This window comes from Rattus rattus, chromosome 11, assembly GCF_011064425.1.
Source record: "Rattus rattus isolate New Zealand chromosome 11, Rrattus_CSIRO_v1, whole genome shotgun sequence".
NCBI classification, from domain to species: Eukaryota; Metazoa; Chordata; class Mammalia; order Rodentia; family Muridae; genus Rattus; species Rattus rattus.
This window is the reverse complement of record NC_046164.1, coordinates 3,116,181-3,136,924: the sequence shown is the minus strand read 5'-3', so window position 1 is coordinate 3,136,924 and position 20,744 is coordinate 3,116,181. Positions and strand designations below refer to the sequence as shown.

At 40.5% G+C, this 20,744-nt stretch overlaps 1 protein-coding gene across 1 annotated transcript in view; it reads left to right on the top strand.

Annotated features, from left to right (window-relative positions):
- Adamts3 (ADAM metallopeptidase with thrombospondin type 1 motif 3) overlaps window positions 1–20,744 on the top strand; it is a 59,861-nt gene that overhangs the window by 24,558 nt on the left and 14,559 nt on the right. Inside the window, exons 3-14 of the mRNA XM_032916763.1 lie at window positions 1,850–1,933; window positions 3,829–3,985; window positions 4,633–4,738; window positions 5,086–5,229; window positions 6,180–6,312; window positions 7,606–7,719; window positions 9,894–10,039; window positions 11,116–11,291; window positions 12,446–12,579; window positions 14,571–14,694; window positions 17,850–17,930; window positions 19,542–19,705. Of these exons, the coding sequence (XP_032772654.1) occupies window positions 1,850–1,933; window positions 3,829–3,985; window positions 4,633–4,738; window positions 5,086–5,229; window positions 6,180–6,312; window positions 7,606–7,719; window positions 9,894–10,039; window positions 11,116–11,291; window positions 12,446–12,579; window positions 14,571–14,694; window positions 17,850–17,930; window positions 19,542–19,705 (1,563 nt within the window). The remainder of the gene's footprint in view (window positions 1–1,849; window positions 1,934–3,828; window positions 3,986–4,632; window positions 4,739–5,085; window positions 5,230–6,179; window positions 6,313–7,605; window positions 7,720–9,893; window positions 10,040–11,115; window positions 11,292–12,445; window positions 12,580–14,570; window positions 14,695–17,849; window positions 17,931–19,541; window positions 19,706–20,744) is intronic.

Sequence of the window (20,744 nt, the reverse complement as noted above, 5' to 3'; positions counted from 1 at the left end):
TGGGCTCTTTGGTCTCCCTTATTTCTTGAATGCCATTTTTTTTGATCACCTCTCTTATGTGTCAGTACACAATGGGTTCAATACTGTGGGTGTCCTTTAGCTGCTAGTGAGCCAACCTGGCCATGGATCACCTGTCTGTACTCCTGGGCAATGCAAGGGTTCACCACAGAGTCATTTTTTAAAACCAGCTCATCAATAGCTACCAAGCTGGATCTTTCTAATTTATGAATATGCATATATGTGTATGCACAAACAAGGGCACGCGCGCACATGAACACACACACACACACACATGCATTTTCCACTTAAAGGAACCATAAAACCTTTCTTGTTAGAATACACTTCACCTTTTTCTTTTTAGTATTTTCTACCTCACAATGAATGACCTTTTACATCCAGCTTTTGTGGCGTTGTAAATGCTATGTACAATCTGACTAGGTAGTATGCCGTCTATCAATTTAAGGTCTACAATGTTGATATTGTTCCATGCAGTCATGCTAGAATCTTGAAACATCTAACTAGAGATTCCCTGGCCTGCTTCTTGGTAGGCGTGGCAAGTCTAACGTGGCAAGCCAGAGTCCCCTAATGCATGAGTTTCATTCTATGATGATTGAATGTTCTGTGTCTTCTGGCTTTATAGTCTCCTCTGCAGCTTTGAGATTTGCTAAGCCTGCTGTCCAAACCTCCTGGATCTCAAGCGAAATTGTGGTTAGTTTTCATCTCTCTCTTGGTTTCTGTTAGAAGTCTGAGCCCTTGTTCTGGGGAATAACTCGGAACTGGAATCTAGCCAGGTAATGCTGCCTTTGTCATTCCTGCTAGCGTTTGCCAAGTTGGACAGACTTTCTTTGCACTCACTTTGCAGTAGCTTAATCAAAAGATATAATTACAGTGTGCTTTAGATTCCTGTCTGCCAGTAACACACTGTGTGGTTTAGCCTGTTGCTGACGGTCCACGGGCTTCATCGTCCTCCCTGTGTGGAACGTAGTCGAGCTGCGACGTAAAATTGCTCTAATTCCAACATCTGTACTATTAAAGTATACAGAATCGTTTCTGAGGAATTCTAGCCTAACTTTAAAAATGGAATAATGATATGGGAATCAACTGAGATCTTCAGAGTTGAGTCCAGAACTGACATCTCTGATAAGCACTTGTATAATAATAATAATAATAATAATAATAATAATAATAATAATAAGCACCTTAATAATGCATATTCTGAAAGGTGTCTGAACTACTGTATTCCACAGTAATTCTAAAACAGCATTGTCCCAGATGCTCTGTCCTCAGGGATGCTGGGAAAGCTATCTATTTGCTGACTCACAGATAGACCCCCAGAGCTTCTAGACAGAAATCCCTCAACCAAGATAGTATTTCTGCTAGTCCCGTGGGCACACCTGCTCTTGTCTGTCTTCTTCCATTGTCTGTGGCCACTCACAGGACAGAAAATCACCAGAATCATATTTCTTTATTTGTTTTAGGTGAGTGTTGTGTTATGTGTAGGCACACACACAGATGTGAGCCTGTGTATGCACGTGCACACATGCAACTGCACGTGCATGCACACACACACACATACATAATCTGTTTAATAAATCTCTTCCTAACATATCTCTGTTCATTTTTCTCTATAGTTTACAAAAAGTCAATAATTCAGGTATCCAAAGGTTGCTCACAAACAAAAGATAAATGACTTCATTTTGGAAATTGACTTAAGCTAAATTTTAAGAACAATGTAAATTACCTAACCTGACTATCGGACTCATGACTGGTGTAGGTGATCTCCTAAATGTTGCATCTTCAAATCCTTTGCATTGCCTTTCTTGTAAGCAACTGTCTGCTTTGTCTCCAGGTAAATGAAATCTATCACGATGAGTCCCTTGGAGTGCACATAAATGTGGTCCTGGTGCGAATGATTATGCTCGGTTACGCAAAGGTAAGATACCTTAAAATGTGTGGGCTGTAAACAATAAGACTAGATTAACCAATAAACGATTGGGTGGCAAAACTACTTCAACCTTATGTAAACTCATGGTTATATAAAGCTGTCGAGGGGAATCTTCCAGAATGAAAAGAGGATGTTAAATTAGAGCAACTTCTTGTTAGAGGCGGGTCTCATATAGATCAGATTGGCCTCAGACTTGCTATGAGGTCAAAGATGGCCTTGATCTCCTGATCTCCTAATTCTGCCTCCTAAATGTTGGGATCATATGCCTGCACTAACATGCCCAACATATAATCTGCTAGAGATTTAACCAAGAATCTCTTGCACTGTAGACAAACACTATGAACTGAGCTACATCCAAGTCCCAGTTATCAGGGCTTTCAGTATGACCGAAAAAGTCAGTGAACATGAACGGATACTGTTAAGAAAAAAGAAAATGTCCTTACACTATAAACATGAGCTGTGTGACCTGTATATGAATTCACTGTGTGTATGTGAAATATCCACTTTTATGGTAGTTATTTTCAAAGCACTTGGAATATGTCCGTGAAGAAAACAGAAACATCTTTTGTTTTATTTAAAACAGTATTTAAAATGTATACATTTAAAAGTGAAGCGCCCTGAATATGATTTTCCTTTAAAGAAGTTTTAATCTTTTTGAAAACAGAAAGTTAAATCAAAACGCATGCAGTATCCATTCTTGCTAGTGGAAAGCCTGTGTATGTCAATATTAGACGTGGTCCTGTCCTTGGAAGTCATTAACTTCCTTTGAGAAGCCTGACTCCCTTAGCAATGTTCATGCTTATAATAATCAATGTGTCCCATCACTGATCTTCCTGGGGAGGCGACACTAGTGAACTTGTGCACTTGGGAAACCATAGTCTGTGTGTTTGTGTTTCTTTATCCATGACTAATAGCATCTATAGATAGAAAGGCTGTCCCTCATCTTTACCTTCCCTTGAAAGCCTCATGTACTTTGTGCTGTTAGGAAGGAAAAAGCTAACCCCAGCTGGAAGTCTTAACAGCCTTCAGTTGGTCATTTGTTTGGCAAACTGTATGATTAGCATGTAACAGACCAAGCTAAGTTTATTAAAAATGTAAATACTGATAATAGCATTTGCTGAAATTTAACAAAACGCTGGGCCCTTTAGCCAATTAGGAACTCATTTGGGAGTCCAAATTCAATTTCTCTTTCTGTTAGAAACACTTTGGAAATGTGTTTTTGAGGGATGGACTCTTTCACCCCTCAACATATTACCCCATCAATTGCAATGTGAATACACACACACACACACACACACACACACACACATATATATATATATAATTTATACTAATGTTACCAGACAAGAGGCCAAACCTTGTCATTATCATGAAGTTAAGAAGCTGTTTTCTCCCCCAGGTGACTGTTCCACATACAGTACAAAGTTTGACCAGTTTTGCCAAATCTTGAAAGAACTTATTTTCCTCTTCATACAGATTTTGAACCAAAAGAATACACAAAAAAATCCTTACGTAAGATCTTTGACTTTCATATCTCTAGAAAAAGTCTCATGCCAGAATCTTTCCTAGTATTTGTCTTTAATGTGTAAAACCTAAAATTTGAATACAACTAGAAATATTTGACACGTCTAAAATTTCTCCTCCAAATGATTACCAATACCGAGTCACCGCACAGCAGTGAGTCCTGAGTTCCAACACTGCTCTGCGTATGCCTATGGACTTTCCCACAGGTGGCATGTGATCACCTCACAAGGGCTTTTATGGGTTTTTAGAATTCCTAAATCAAAGTTGATCCCCCAAATAATATTTCTGAATCATCATTGAAATATTATCTCCAAATCCAAATCACAAAATTCGTGTTTAACCTATTCTCTCCTTTTTAGTCTATCAGCCTCATTGAAAGGGGAAACCCGTCCAGGAGCCTGGAGAATGTGTGTCGCTGGGCTTGCCAGCAACAAAAATCCGATCCCAACCATGCTGAACACCATGATCATGCAATTTTCCTAACCAGGCAAGACTTTGGGCCTGCTGGAATGCAAGGTATTACTATTATTGTGTCGATGAAAAAATTAAGGGCCTGGGTTTTCAGGCAAAATCCCAAGTTGAGCAGGCCGTGCAAATGTTTTTATCTCCACACCATTTTCCACCATCCACCAGCCAAGAGTATGTACCCCCACCCCATTTCTTTCAGTGACTTTTTGTAGAATCCACAATGTTAAATGTCACTTAAACACCATAGTAAATTCTACTTGCCTTTAAAATAGTGGTTGTCCATTTGGAAGGGAGTGTGATTTCCACTAACTGTTCGGGAGGGGAGTGGATCCTGCCAACAGTCTTTCTTCCAAAGTCAGGTTCCATTTGTCTAATAAACTCCGATGGACAGTGTGGAGAAACACCGATAGCTTTCTTTTCTGCATTGGTGGGATTTCTGGCTCCCTCCATGAGAACCAAGATATGCAGGGCCATTTGGTAAAACAGAAAGGCAAGCTGAGATGGTAACAGAATGGTAACCCCAGGCGGTCCCTTCTCGTTTTTCCAAGAATGTGACTTCCTGGTATCAGAGAAGTAATGTCGCCCCTATTTACAGGAACACTGCTTCTTCTTTTGTTTCTAGGCAAAGATCCAGTACTAATTATAATGAATATATATATATATATATATATATATTCGATTGTCGTTATCTGCAGGATATGCTCCCGTCACAGGCATGTGTCACCCAGTGAGAAGTTGCACCCTGAATCACGAAGATGGTTTTTCATCTGCTTTTGTAGTAGCCCATGAGACCGGCCATGTGTAAGTCACTGCTGACAGCTTTTCTACCATTGTTCACACTCTGGGCAAAAGCCAATGCCAGTATTCATTCTCATCCTTTGCCAAGTGTGAGGAACTTAAAACAGTGAAGGGTCATGCGCTGAAACTCAATGAGTAACTCTGTCTGGCTGAGCCCTCCCAGGCCTTTGATGGCTATAGAATAAGAAACACATTTCATTAGACTGCTCTCAGTTTCAGTGTCCATGGTGTCTCCAAGGAAGTCATGTTGACTTGAAAAAAATATGTTTTTCCCAGCATGTGTTGTGAGAAAGGGGAATTCAAGGCATGGGTCTGGGGCTCTTACCCATGATGTCTCCTTTGTGTTCTAGGTTGGGCATGGAGCATGACGGGCAAGGCAACCGGTGTGGCGATGAGACCGCCATGGGCAGTGTCATGGCGCCCCTGGTGCAAGCTGCCTTTCATCGCTACCACTGGTCCAGATGCAGCGGTCAGGAACTGAAAAGATATATCCAGTATGTTCCTCGGTGCATGTCATGCCTTGCTGCATAGGCTACATACATGGTGACAGAGGTGTTGACCCAAAAGATTCTCCAATGTCATACAATGGGTTAAGGCAATGAGCCTAGAACTTAAGTGTACTTTTAACTGGTATCTTAGTCAGGGTTTCTATTCCTACATAAACTTCATGACCAAGAAGCAAGTTGGGGAGGAAAGGGTTTATTCTTACACTTTACAGCTTACAGCTTACACTTCCACATTGCTGTTTCATCACCGAAAGAAGTCAGGACTGGAACTCAAGCAGGTCAGGAAGCAGGAGCTGATGCAGAGGCCATGGAGGGATGTTTCTTAACTGGTTGCTTCCCTGGCTTGCTCAGCTTGCTCTCTTATAGAACCCAAGACCACCAGCCCAGGGACGGCACCACCCATAATGGGCTGGGCCCTTCCCCCTTCATCACTAATTGAGAAAATGCCTTACAGCTGGATCTCATGAAGTCATTTCCACAACTGAGGCTTTTTCTGTGATAACTCCAGCTTGTGTCAAGTTGACACCCAAAACCAGCCAGTACAACTGGCCTTGGGCTTCCTTGGGATAGATTCCTTTTGACTGGTGGTCAGACTTGTCCTGAGGATGGAGGCAAGGTGTTTATATGATTCCTGCTTTTAACCTCATTTATAACCCGAAGTCCGATGATGCTTTGCAGGGTTAGGATCTGCCGTGCCTCACTTCATATAGGGTCACTTGGTGACATGAACAACACTGTCACAGCACCACTATATCCCAGAGGTGTGCTTGGTTCCCTTTCCCAGAACTAGTAAGGATGAAAACTGAGTAGGACAAAACCATGTTTCTGGGAACCTGCCCTGTGTGCTAACTGAACCACAGAGAATTGAGAGTCCTCCCCTTCTAAGGTCTGATTTGAACAATGAGAACTTAAATACACTTACTGTTTGCCTCCTGCAGTTCCTACGACTGTCTCCTTGATGACCCCTTTGAACACGATTGGCCCAAACTCCCAGAACTTCCGGGGATTAATTATTCCATGGATGAGCAATGCCGTTTCGATTTTGGTGTTGGCTACAAAATGTGTACAGCGGTATGTGACCGGCTGTCAACTTGGATGTCTTATCTTGAAATCCGCCTGTGTCGTTCCTGTTGGGTGGGCTTTGCAAACTCAACTGGTCCCAGTGTGAAAATGTCTCCGGTTATCTTGTGTTCGCTATGTTGATGGAGCTCAACTGGATGCTCTGGGTGTGTGGCCCGAACGAATCCTCATGAGAGATAAGAAAAGAGATGGAGAGATCAAAGGCTTTTAAGTTTATGATTATTTCTTTTATTTTTTGTGATTACAATATTATTCCACCATTGCCTCCTCCCATTTCCTTCCTGGAAGCCTCCCAAATACCCCTCCTTACTGTTTTCAAATTCATAGCCTTTAACATTACATCTGTTTTTACAGATGCATATACATCATGTGGTATTTATGTGTATGTTAATGTGTGTGTGTCTGTATGTGTGTATGTATACATACATTAGTGTGTTATATATGTGTATGTGAATGGTGTATGTGTGTGTGTGTGTGTGTGTGTGTGTGTATAGTTATATACATACATTTTTTTCCGGAAGTGGTGTAAAAAAGTTTGCAAGACCTTTAGGATGCAAAAGCCAAGGCCGCAGAGCTTCTCAGGGTACTTCCTCACACCCAAGGCTCTCCAACTCAGATGCTTGCTCCCTGTCCCTCCCCCAGCTTCTCGACTTCTCTGTGGCATGATGGCCAGTATTCTATACGTTTGTGGCTATAAAAAAAGACTACCCTAATACATTAGACTCTTCTCAAATGGAACACTGAAAAGTGTGTGGGTGCATGGCTGTAATCACGGCACCTGTGAGACTGAGGCAGGAGGATGATGAGTTTGAAGCCAAGCTTCATTCAGCTATTTATTGTATGCAGGGCCAGCCTAGCCTATAAAATGAAGGTCTGTTTTCTGTGGTTTTAGTTTCTGTTTCTACTTTTCAGTAGTTAGACACTATGGTAATGGATGTCAGAGTATGTCAGGTCTGACCCTCGATCCGTGAACTCGAGTCCAATCTGTGACCTCTCTGGCTTAGTTTTCTTATATCTGAACTGGAGATGACAATGGCATTTGTCTCAGAGTTTATGTGGTGATGGAATGTGACGATCAAATTAACATTCTTAGCACAATGTGGGCATCTTACTCTCGCCATTGCTTGTGTCTTGACATGTGACCACCACCTTGGCTATCAGCTTAAAACTAAACACCACCACCACCAGCAAATACTATGACATGAAGAAGTCATATATAAAATACAGTTGGCGAAGATCCTGATGTCTGAGAGGTCACCCATCATTTGCTTCTTTTTCTTCCAGTTCCGAACCTTTGACCCGTGCAAGCAGCTGTGGTGTAGTCACCCCGATAACCCATACTTCTGTAAGACTAAGAAGGGGCCCCCGCTCGATGGGACTGAGTGTTCTGCTGGGAAGGTGAGTGTGTCTGCTGGCTAAGGTTCAGTGGGTGCTGTGGGGGAACCTTTAAAAAAATCTAGCAAATGATGGTCACCGCTGGCCTGTCATCTTTATGGAGAGTGTAGTGCCCATGGGATCCTTCTGGTAAGTCACTGAGATAGTGTACTAGCCTCCGTGGCTGCTACCACAAATGGCCACAAAGTTGATGATTGAAAACCCTAGGAATCTGTTCTGTAATAGTTCTTGAGGGCAAGAATCAGTTAGGCAGGGGTGAAATCTGTATGAGGACAGGGCCATGCTTCCTTCAGAGACTGTAGTGACCATTGGTTTCTCTCCTTTCCTGGTTTCTGGCTACATTCCTCCCAGATCATGGCCACATCCTTCTGACCTCTGACAGTGGGTGTGTATTCCTTCTGTCTCCTTGTGAATCTTTTCACGGTGTTTTTGAGCCTACCCAGATACCTCAGGATCATCTTTTGATCTTAAAATCTTTAACTGAATCGTGTTTACAAAGACTCTTTTACTGAATGTGGTCACTTTCACAGGCCCAGACAGTAGATGCTTTTGGGCCTGGTGGGGGAGGGGGGGACCAGACCGTTTGGCTCTCTGTGAGCAAGGGGAAAGGCAGTAGGAACAGCAGATCTCTGGCCCCTGCTGGCATAGCTTCCCTTGTGAAAGCTGCCCAGAAATAAAGGCATGTGAATTTATACGGAAGATTTGGCCCCACTCCCCAAAGGTTTTAAATCTCAGAGTGTGTAGTTGATACTGAATGCTTAGAAACTGGCTGGATGCCAAGCTGTGCTTCTCTTAAGGGCAAAGAGCTCAACACAAAGGCATGCTAAGCATGCAAGTCTAAGAGCCTCGACTAGTCTAGAAGAATCTATTATAGATAGGACCCAGTGCTGACAGGAAAGATTAGTGCAACTTTTACCTTCTTAAAAGATTGATTTCAAACACACGTGAACTGTTCTTACATGAAGCATGCATACTAATAAAAACCTGCTATTACAAGCACTTGCATTCTGTCAGACCCTGTGCCAACTACATCCTATATAGTGCCTTGCTTTGGGAAGAGCTAATAAATATGTTTTCCACTAAAACTAAAGAGAATAATGAGTAGAATCACTTTTGGCTTATTAAAAAGTTATGTTATAATTAATTTTAATATCAACTCCTCTACATATACTTATGTCCTAGTATAAAGTTATTTTTTTTTAAAACTTTTTGCCCCTAGAATACAAAAAAGCATTTGAAATTTTGGGGAAGAAAACAATCCATTCCCTCTGAGTCTGTGTGTGTGTGTGTGTGTGTGTGTGTGTGTGTGTGTGTGTGTGTGTGTGTATACATATATATATATATATATATATATATATATATATATATATGTCTGCCCAGTTCTGAGCCTTATCAGGGAATATCACAAGAGGCATTATGGCTGTGCTAACCCCTTTTTGTTCGTACACTCGAGTGGCCCCTAAACAATCTGTCAATTTTTACAGACCTTGACTTATCTAAAAGGTAAATAGCATTATCTAACCCATCTATTTCTTAGATTCATAAATTAATATTCTGTAGAGCTAAAGGCGCTTTGAAAGCCGAATACAGTTTTAACCAACGTAATTACTTTTGAAGTTGAGGCATATTTGCATATCATTGTTTTAAAAGGGGGCGTATTAGCATTTAAACCTGGGCTGATTGAAGCCAAGAACAGTATCTGCGGGGCAGGCTGGACACTCACTTGTGACTTACCATTTCAAAACTTATCGGAGTAAACGTTATTTTCCTCTTATGAAAAAAGCTTTATTTTTAGTAATGTCTAAGAATGTGCCTAACATGAATGCATGTGTGACTGAGTGCTCAGTGTCTGTCTGGTGCCCACAGAGGTCAGGAAAGGGCATATGACTTAGAATCACAGATGGTTGTGAGCTGCCCGGTATGGATGACGGGAACGAGACCCAAGCCCTCCACAAGAAAGCAGCGAGCACTCTTAACCAGCCCCAAATTTAGCTTTTGATGGATCTTAAGTGACGAATCTTAGTTATCCTCTTGATACCTTTGTGCAGCAAATGCCTATGGATCCTTTAAATCAGCCTTTAACTGGAGGGGAGGGTAAGAGTTGAAGACCTTCCAATAGGTGGTCCCTGAATAGCGCCTTTAACAACTCTCCTAATTACCTTCTTCATTTCCCCAAGTGGTGCTATAAAGGACACTGCATGTGGAAAAACGCTAACCAACAAAAGCAAGATGGCAACTGGGGGTCTTGGACCAAATTTGGCTCCTGTTCTAGGACATGTGGAACTGGTGTTCGTTTTAGAACACGCCAGTGCAATAATCCCACGTGAGTATGACCCACAATTCCTGCTGCTTTCCGATACCACAGCCAGGGATTCGTGTTTTCTGCCCTCCCATCTCACTCACAAAACAGGGGATATGAAAAGTATTGCTCCCCACCATGGTGGTGGAGTGTAGGTAGTGATGAGCAAGAGACATGCAAACGAAGAGAGATTTTTTTTTTTAAAGAACTTGACATATGGAACTACTAGGGAGTTGACCAGAGAGAGTAGACAGTGTGGGCCCTGGAAGCTGAGACCTGTCCATGAAGAAGCAGAGAGGCTTTGGATGGAAGGACCAATAACTTCAGCTGGGTTCTAGAAGGTCAGTCCAGCTGCTTCAGTGTAGATGGGGACAGGAAGATGGGGGCAGTCTGGCAGGGACTCTGAGGAGAAAAGGCATCCATCCACTCAACCAGACAAAATTCACGTGAGCCTAGAAAAAGTGATGGATTATCCAGTTCTGACATGCTAACTTGTCCGGCTGTGGTTTAACCTGTGAGCAGCCTTTCTCTGCACTGGCAGAACAGCGTCTCTGAGCATGACTTGTATAGATGGCAGCACGCTGTCTTCCCAAGCAGCGTTAGAAGTAACAATGACACTCCAAAGCAGGGCAGTGTGAGTCACACGTTCACCACAAGCCATGGACTGTTCTAAATGCACTCAAAATGTCATGCCATCGACTCCTTACCATTTCCCTGTTGGGAAAATCATTCCACCTTGCATCTGACATAGGAGGAAGTAGAGACACGGGATCGTGTTCTCAGCTTTTCTTTGAGTTGCACCTGCATGCTTTACACGTGGTCGGAAATACCATTTTCTTGAGTTCGTGTGCATGAATCTCATCTTTCATGAGTGAAACAAACCACTTGAAAAACTAATTTAGGCTGCGTTTGGGGGGTCTTTATCCCTCAGCACAGAGAGAAGGGTGCATTTGGAGAGACCCTAGACATCGGGAGTATGGCATCATTCAGGCTGTGCTGGCGGCTCAGACACTTGGCTCTCCGCCCAGCAGTGCTGCTTCTGAGGGCTGGAGCTGCTGGGCTGAGGCCAGGCAGCCTTTGAAACGTTGTCTTTTCTCTAGGCCCATCAATGGTGGGCAGGACTGCCCTGGTGTTAATTTTGAGTACCAGCTTTGTAATACAGAAGAATGCCAAAAGCACTTTGAGGACTTCAGGGCCCAGCAGTGCCAACAGCGTAACTCACACTTTGACTACCAGAATACCAAACACCACTGGCTGCCGCATGAACACCCCGACTGTGAGTGCACACCATTCTTTTGTCTGCCGGGTGGATGGTCACTTAGTGGTTAAGCTGTGTTGACACCAAGCCCTTGCACTCTTGAGTCCTGCCTGGGTAGTAACATGAGAAGCCCCAGGTACTTACAGAGGCAGGGCATTCCAGGTTCCTGAGAACCGGGCTGAGGAGTGCCTTTCTCCTGAGAGGTAGGTATTGTGACAGACATGATATCTGGCTAATAGCCCTGTCAACACCCCCATGGCAAATGATGTTGAATCACCTGATTCAACTTAAATCCTCAACTAAGAACTAATCCCAGCACAGGGAAAATCGTCCATCTATAGACCAGCCATAAAGAAAACGGAAAAAGAAAAACAAGATACCCACTTATTAAAGACTTTATAGCCTTGTCTAAAGCTAGTTATTAAAAATACTTCTGGATATTTCTCTAATGCTTGACTTCTTTGGATTAAATTCTGGGTTAGGTGGACTGAAAGTAAAATCCCTTATTTCTGTGTGGCTGACCAGTGTGTAGATGCCACAGAATTTTAATGGAGTTCTCCTTTAAAGGAAATGCCAGCACGGATAGGTCAAAGTTGAACAATTTAGAAGAAGTGCATTATTTTCTAATTTACTTTAGTGAAGTGAGTCATGTATATTATCAATGATGTAGATGCTACAAAGGGCCCAGATCAGCTGAGTGGTAGGGCGAGGCCAGACTAAGGCATTCGGAGTTTAGAACGTTACTAAAGCGAGACTGGTTCTGAGCCAAAGCTTACTAAAAAGTAGGGAAATCGGGATTTTGCAACATAACCGACATAACCTATATCTGTTGGATGTCCTTACCAAGTTAATATCTCTTCATAAGATAATCAATGCCTCACATTAATACAAATGTGCATGGTTGGGGATTTAGCTCAGTGGTAGAGTGCTTGCCTAGCAAGCGCAAAGCCCTGGGTTCAGTCCCCAGCTCTGAAAAAAAATAGGAAAAAAAAAAAAAGGAAAAAAGAAATATGGTGTTTCTGCACTCTACGTCTTCTCTCTGTTGTAGTCATCCAGTGTTTTATTTGCCTTCCAGGAACCCATATTGAAATGCTATACATTAAAGTGAACTGGGCTGGTCAAACATCCTGTTTTATAAAAGTGACTAACTCAAGCCTGTGCCTCTTATGCAGCCAAGAAAAGATGCCACCTGTACTGTCAGTCCAAAGAGACCGGGGACGTTGCCTACATGAAACAACTGGTGCACGACGGGACACGCTGCTCGTACAAAGACCCGTACAGCATATGTGTGCGAGGAGAGTGTGTGGTGAGTTCAAACTGCTGCCTCCCACACCACCCCAGCACCCTACACCACCCCCAGCATCCTCCAGTACCCTCCTGTATCCCATAGCATCCTCTAGCACCTCCCAGCATCCCTAGCATCCTCCAGCTTATTTGGTGACTGGGAGCGGCATTGATCCCCCATTATGAAATAACTATATTTAGGATCCTTTGATATGTGTATGTGTGTTACATTTTAGTTTCAATATTATTTTAATAAAAATCCAATTCTAAGTTTCTAAAAATTTTTAATACAAAAAAATCCCTTTCTTTTACCATATCTTCCAAATGGTTCTGAACCTAAATGCTGAATTCTAGTCAGACCCGAAATTGTAGGCAATGGAAAAAGCTTTCTTGTCTTGTTTAGTCTTTTTAAAGTACAGTTTATTTTCTTGTTCACATGTAGTTGTTACTGTAAGCATCTATATTAACTGGGACAGTGTTCTGAACGTCCATTTTCTTTCACTGAGCAAAACTGAAGCATGCTGTTGTGTGGCTATAACGGAATACCACAGGCTAAGTAATTTATAAAGCCAAAAGAAAGCAAGTTCATGCTAAATGACTTTAGGTGCTTTGGCTGACTGTCCTGGGCCAAGAAAGAGCAAATGTGGTGGCAGTGTCCTTCTATTGAGTCATCCATGCTAGAAGGTAGATGGGGAAGAGAGACTAGTAATGGAAGATGGAAAGAGGTGGTCACTCTCATGACACGCCTGATCTCTTAGTAACTATCCCATCTCTGTGACAAGAACATTAAAAATTCCGTTGTGAAGACAGAAGCCTCATGATCTAATCATGGCAGTTTTTTTGTTTAGTTTGTCTTGTCTTGACATAGTATCTCACTCTATAGCCCAGACTGGTTCCAAACTCACTGTGATCTTTCTTCCTGCCTTAGCCTTCACAGTGCTGAGGTTAAACACCTGTCAATCCCACACCTGTCAGCCCCACACCTGTTAAGCTCATACCTGTCAGCCCCACACCTGTCAGTCCCACATCTGTTAAACTCACACCTGTCAGCCCACACCTGGCTTCCCACATTTTACTAAGCCCTGACTCTCACTACTTTTGAATTGGGGATTAAGTTTCCAACATAAAATGCTTAAGAATAGATATGAACAGTGATAGTCAAGTGTTACTGTCATCATTTTAACCCCTTCAGTATTTAGTACTAAATGTATGTCCCTTGCCCATTTCCACATCAAACTTGTAAGTGTAATCATCTGCCGTGTACCAAATTTACTTAAAAGGCTTAGAGAGCCCAGAAAACCTTCAGTCATTGCCTATCCATATTGTGAAAATGTCACCTCATCCAACCTTTGGGGCCTTGCCCAGTCTGGGCCATGCCAAACTTCATAGCCCTTCCCCATCATGGTATGTCCACCTTCTCCAGGCTTCCAGTTATGTATAAATATTGATCTCTAACCCTTCTCTCCTTGAATGTAAAGTTTCATAATTATTTGAACTTTTTCCACTTCTAAAATGTCTTTCCACTTTGTTCTTTCAGGGCTTTGCGAGAGTCTTTTCTATTTTGGGGGGTAATTTTGTTTCACATCCCAGCTCACCTTTAAAAGATAACACCATTTTACAGCTTGCACCATATGCCTTTATGAATATCTGAATAACATAGAGAGAGCACCATATTCTTGATTTGTCCTTTTTCTACCCAGGACCAACCTGTGTCTTAGTTTATATATCTTGTTGGATGATGAGGACAGCTATCTTGAGAATCTCATCCAGGGAAAATACTTCATTAGGGCAAAGGCATTTGTCACTTATTGACAAAATTATGGTTCATTTCGTCATTTGACCTCACAGTAATTCTTTAAAAACCTGGGGTCTGAGAAATCGTGACGACAGTGAAGGTCCAGCACAAGCTTGCTGGCTGTGTGCCATCACTGATAAAGGGTTCAGCATCCTGCGGGATGCAGTTTACTACTCACCACATTAAAATCAGCCATGTTTAACATCTTCTCTTCACAGAAAGTTGGCTGTGATAAGGAAATCGGCTCCAACAAGGTTGAGGATAAGTGTGGGGTCTGTGGAGGGGACAATTCCCACTGTCGAACTGTGAAGGGGACATTTACCAGAACGCCCAGGAAACTTGGTAAGTAAGACGAATCTTCTCCTGAATTGAGACCCTTTTCTGCTGTTTGTCACTCAGAGACATCTTTTAGAAATTGGGGATTTTTTTCCAATGTGTATCATAGAAATTAACAGATAGTTTTTTAAAAGTAGTTTAAATAAATATTACTAAAAATAAGACTTTGAATTCATATTTCATAGCATTCTGGAAGAAAATAACTATTAAATTTATATAGTATATTTATTATGTATATTATATATATGATATTATATATATTCTATTGTATTTATATTATGTAGTATTTTTAGTGCTTAGGGGAAACAAGTCTATGCTATTTTGAATTTAATCAAATGTGTATGGAACTAAAGGTTAATTTTGAATATATGTGGCATGTAACTTATTATCTGGAAATATAAAATGTTACAAAATTTAAACATGTATCATTTTCATTTATTTGAATTTAAAAGTGGGCAATTTTTCCTAGGTGGTATATTTATGTAGCTAGCATTCATTAAGCATAGTCTTTAACAGTTTAAGCAAAATAGAAATATATTGTATGGAAAATACAGAGAAAAAAATGAGAGATACAATAAAAAAAATCATCTGATATATGGTTGTACCCCTCACAATCATGGACCTGAAGTTTTGTACACATCTAGGGCCCAAAAGACAGACTAGAAAGCTATCCTTATGCCATAGATAATAAGTAAAAATATCTGTAGTTGCATAAACTATACGAGTTTCCACAATATTTGCATATAAACATTTATAAGGCATAACCACCAATCATCTCTTTGATGAGGATTTATTGGGAGGAGCCAGGCTCTGTTTCCAGCACCCATGTGGTGGCTCACAACCATCTATAACTCCCATCCCAGGAGCTCCACTGCCCTCTTCTCACCTCTGCAGATGCCAGGCACGCAGGTGCTATGCAGACATACATGGAGGCAAAATATGCATAAAATAAATAAATCACTTTAAAAATTGGTTTACTTTAAGTGGATATAAAGTTATAGAGGAATGCATAAAAATGATGTTAGCCTTCATCTAATTGGAGCAACCCCACGTTCCCTTTTATACCAATTATACCTGGCTATCCCTGACTTTGGGGAATTTTAATATCAGATTTGTTCTGTGATGTGTTTTGGATGACAGAGCTAGTTGCCATTTTTTGAACATGGTCCTTGATCCTTAATGTCTTTGCTATTCCTTCATGATGAATTACCTCAGTCTCTACTTTGAAATTTATTCGGAAGCAAATAATGCCACTTCTGGCTGGATGTTTGCATTATCTTATAGGACTGAAGTTCAAATATGAAGCTTCCGTTAGCATCAACTATAATTTTCCCTGCATTCCAACAAGAGGGTGAAATATGCTTGCTTTAATGAAGCCACATGTATTTTTCTATTTGGGGGTGTGGAATAATTGGTTTTATTTTCAGGATGAATTAATAATGTAAGGAAACCTCTTTTTTTACTGTGATGATTCTGTCTGCATCTTGTAACATATAAAGACATGATACTGTTTTTCAGACCACCCCAAAAAAATCACGCTAAGCAAGAACCAAGGTCAAAGGAACATGGGACAAGTTCCCTGAGTCACTCAGATTCAAAGTGGTCAGAGATAACCTAGCCTCCATTTCTTTTCGCCGATGTCTTCCTAGTCATGCCATAGACTAATTAACCTTTTCCAACAGGCAAACATTTAAGCAAGAGATGCCATAAGGAACTCACGTTTCTGGAAAATGAAATCTGCAAGTATTCCACTTCCAATCGCCCCCATCATTCTGCATTTGTGCTCAGTCTTCCTTTCATTGACTATTAACAGTTTATCAGCATTTGCTAACTACTGTAAACGCATTTTGACTTGAACATTTCTCAAGTTTCAGAACATATTTGTATCTCGCCCAATAGAATCTGTTGTTGTGGCTTATGGGGTAGTCAATGAAACAGCAAGACTTTGGTAGACACAAAGCCTCCACTAATTCACGACATTCTATTTAAGGGAAGACGAGAGGCGCATTCGTTTTGCCCAAAGGAGCTCGTAATATCTCTCTTGCGGAAACAAGAGAAACTAAAAATGTACTGGGTAAGTCGTAGTACACGGCAGAAAGAGGGGCGTCCATAAATGACCTCACACGGATGTGCACTCCATGGCGTCTTAAGCATGCTGCTTTTAGCCCATGCTCACTCAGGCAAACCGTATAGCTCCTGTGTTGGGCTATAGCCTCAGGCTAAGGCTCTGAAAACCCTGATCCTAGGTGACTACTACATTTACTTTGGACCCTAATAAATATTATGTAAGAGTTTGGTTAGTGAACCTATAGATATATATTAACTGTACAGATACACATGATAACCTTTTTCTCATTCCATCAGCAATTATATTTTCTATCTGGATTTCTTTTTACATATGTCCTGGATTATATGAACTAGGTACTCCATAATATACTAAAGTTTAAATTTCACAATTTCCTGTATTCCTTTTTTTTTTTTTTATTTGAGACAGCATCTTCCTAAACAGAAGATTTCAAACTCGAGGCCATTTCCCTGAGCTTCACAAATGCCGTGCGATAAGTAGGCATTGCCTCACCTGGGTCTGACGCCTTGATTTTTACTGAACATGAGAGATAGCATATCTCTGCCTCTCAGTTTATTGTTGATTTATGGTTATGGATGGGACCATAAGTAATTTTTAATATACTATAAATATAATAACTAAAGGGCTTAGGATAACATTAAGTTCCAATAGTCAATTTAAGGCTATTAACACAATACACACCTTGTGTTCAGTCTCCCCTTGTAAGTATTTATTTAAAGTGGGTTCCTAAATCTTAAAACATGTCAACCTATAGAGGCCTTTTATAACAATATATAGGCAGAAGGAATACCTCCAGCACGCCACCTGACAACTTCTATGAAAACTAGAACCACACAGGGCAACTCAGAAAAGCAAAACCGTTTGCCTGAATTATTGATGCAATTCATAGGTCAACACAGCCTATGAATTTTCCTCATGCAAGTTGCCGCCAATGTGGAGTTATTCTCTGAGGTCCCTTTCCGTTTATGGACGCCCTCTTCTGCGTGCAGGCGTAGGTTACGGATACAGTGCTGGACTAACCATAGTGTTGCTTTTCTTCTCTCTGCTTCCTCCAACCTTCACTACACATGCTAAGGGTACCTTAAGATGTTTGATATTCCCCCTGGGGCTAGACATGTGTTAATCCAAGAAGACGAGGCTTCTCCTCATGTTCTTGGTAAGTGTTTCTGTCTGCTGGCACTGCCTCTCCGTGCATTTCAACATTAAATGTCAAAGACACTACACATGGAGCCTGTGTATGTATATATGTACTCTTAATATATATACATATATACATACATATACATATATATGTATATATGTGTGTACTATTCATACATATACATGTGAGGATGAGGATTAAATATAAAGTCATTAGTTCAATATTATGTGAAGTTTAAAGATTTCTCTCAAGTATCCTTATATGAAAAACAAATATTTAAAATTGAAATTTTTTTTTGTAGAAAAGGGGATTGCTTCATTACTCCTGAGAAAGCAATTTTACGACTTTATATTAACTAATCATATTTTGCTCTGAATTAGGAGATGATAAAAAATACAATGTATTAAGTTAGAGGAAGTTAATAGACAAATCATTGTTTTTATGTTGAAGATGGCTGATGGATAGTTTGTTGAAAATGGCAAGTAGATAGATTTAAAGCTGCCACAGGAAAATTTTGCTATTCCAATGTGAATTTTTCCTAATATATGGAAGTTGTCAATATTTGATTGGCACAGATAAATGCAAAAAAAGATTCCTTTTCTCTCTTATGGGAGAATAATATAAAATGCCTAACACACTGCCCAATGCAGTTTGTTTTTAAATATATTCAAAAATGTTATCATGACTGTCATGCTAAAACTCAGTTCACACACAAGATTGTCTGAAAGTTAGCCACCAGCTCTAGAAAGTTGTGTAGCAAATTGGATTTTAATTCCCATGTTTTGGTTGCTCTAGAACTATTTAAATTATATTTACTGTTAGATGGCATAACAGACCAGCATTGGCTCATAGTTCTTTTGCTAGTTTTTATAGTCCTATTCTTCATCCTAGAATTCAGATTATTCCTGGAATAATTATCTTAAAAGCTTAAGAGAAATACATATGAAATAAATGGTTTTAACTAGATATGTTTTTAGTGATGTTAGAAATCTGAAATGTTTTTTCACTGACTGATAGACAATTCCAACCTGTAAATTTAATCTATTATTTTCCCACTAGAAAAGCATTATGTATTATAATAACAGTATATCTGCAATGCATTAAGATATATTAATGGTAAACATCCTTTTCTAACAGTATCAATTTCTGAGTGGTCTGGCAATTTTGCTATCATCAGAAAAATTATGGGCCCAGAAACCAGTTTAGCTTTTTAGGGTGACTATTAGTATATATCAGTCTTTAAAGAGATAGTTTGTATTAACACACAAAGTATCTCTTATATCCAGAGTGGTCCCACCTTTCAGGGAAACATGGGATGAGTGAGTTAGAATTTCTCATCTCTTTGACACAGATCTTTGACAATGTTTCCAAATGGGAATATTTGCAAACATTTTTTTTTTTGCTCATTTTATCTATTTAACTCAGTAGGAGTGCTTCTCCATGGATTAAATGCCTAATGAAGGGAATGGGGAAACAAGTGAAGCTAACATTCATTTTGACTGCTTGATACTAATGAGGAAGAAGAGGAGTCACTGGTCTTGTTAATAAAATGGGGGAGACTTGCTATAGGTCACGAACACTGCCATTTGATAAGTGTGTGCCCGTCGCTCATTTTCTTTCATTTAGCCATTAAGAACCAAGCCACAGGTCACTACATTTTAAATGGCAAAGGGGAGGAAGCCAAGTCACGGACCTTCATAGACCTTGGTGTGGAGTGGGATTACAACATTGAAGATGACATTGAAACTCTCCACACGGATGGGCCACTACACGACCCCGTTATTGTTCTGGTACGTGTCACGCAGCATGTGACCTGGTTGGTTTTGTTTATAATTTTATAACTTAACTTACCTGAAAACATGTTTAGCTAAAATATCTGACTGGAGATTTCCTTGTTTCTTTTTATATTCTGTTTATTTCTCCCTGTTCTGTGTGAAACGTCCTCATATAGTTTAACAATATGACATTGTTCCTGAATGACAAGATACAGGCAACTGAAACAAAAGGTAGATTTTTATATTTAGTCACGAGCTTAGCATTTTTGATGTGCCTTTTAATCCACTATTATTTGCCTTCTGTATGGAGAACTTCCTTTGGTAGTGTTTGGAGTTTGAGTGTATTATCAATGAGTTCTTTCAGCAGCTTCCAAATTATCCAAAAAGTGTCAGATATCCTTTAAAAGGATATCTGCAAGAAGTGTAGAATTATGGTATTACCAGTTTTGTAATTTGATTTAGAGCTCTCTTTATCTTTATAATAACTTGTTGCATTAGCATATTATTTGTAACATACAATGAATATCTAGAGTCAATTCTACATCAGCAGTTTTTGACCTATAAAAGCAGGAAATGAGGTCTGAGAAACGTACCAGAAAATACCAGAATTTAACGTGAAAAGTCATTGGCATGAAAATCTGTTATTTAGGTGACATGTTGATGAGATACACTGTAAAGAAGTTGTTGTTTATATGCAGACTATGCTAATTATCGGAGAAGTATCCATTAGGGAGTTGAGAGATTATCAGTGAGAAGACCAGGCCACCTGCAGTGGAAGCATACTTGAGCTCATCTGGTGGATGTTTGTAAGAGTGTTCACAGCCCTGAGGAGGGGTCTGCCTGTCTAGAAGACACACTTCGCCATCGCGGGGAATCTGCTCTAAGAACTCTTGTGGGAAGCAGTGGAAGGTTCCTTATAGCCATAGGTCGTGTGCAGACCCAGCAGATAGGGGGTGCTGTTTCATTAAATTTGGGGAGCAGGCAGCCTCTAGGTGAGACTCAACAGTCTAAAACCGTACACATAGTTGCAGAAAGCAAGACAGAAACAAATGAG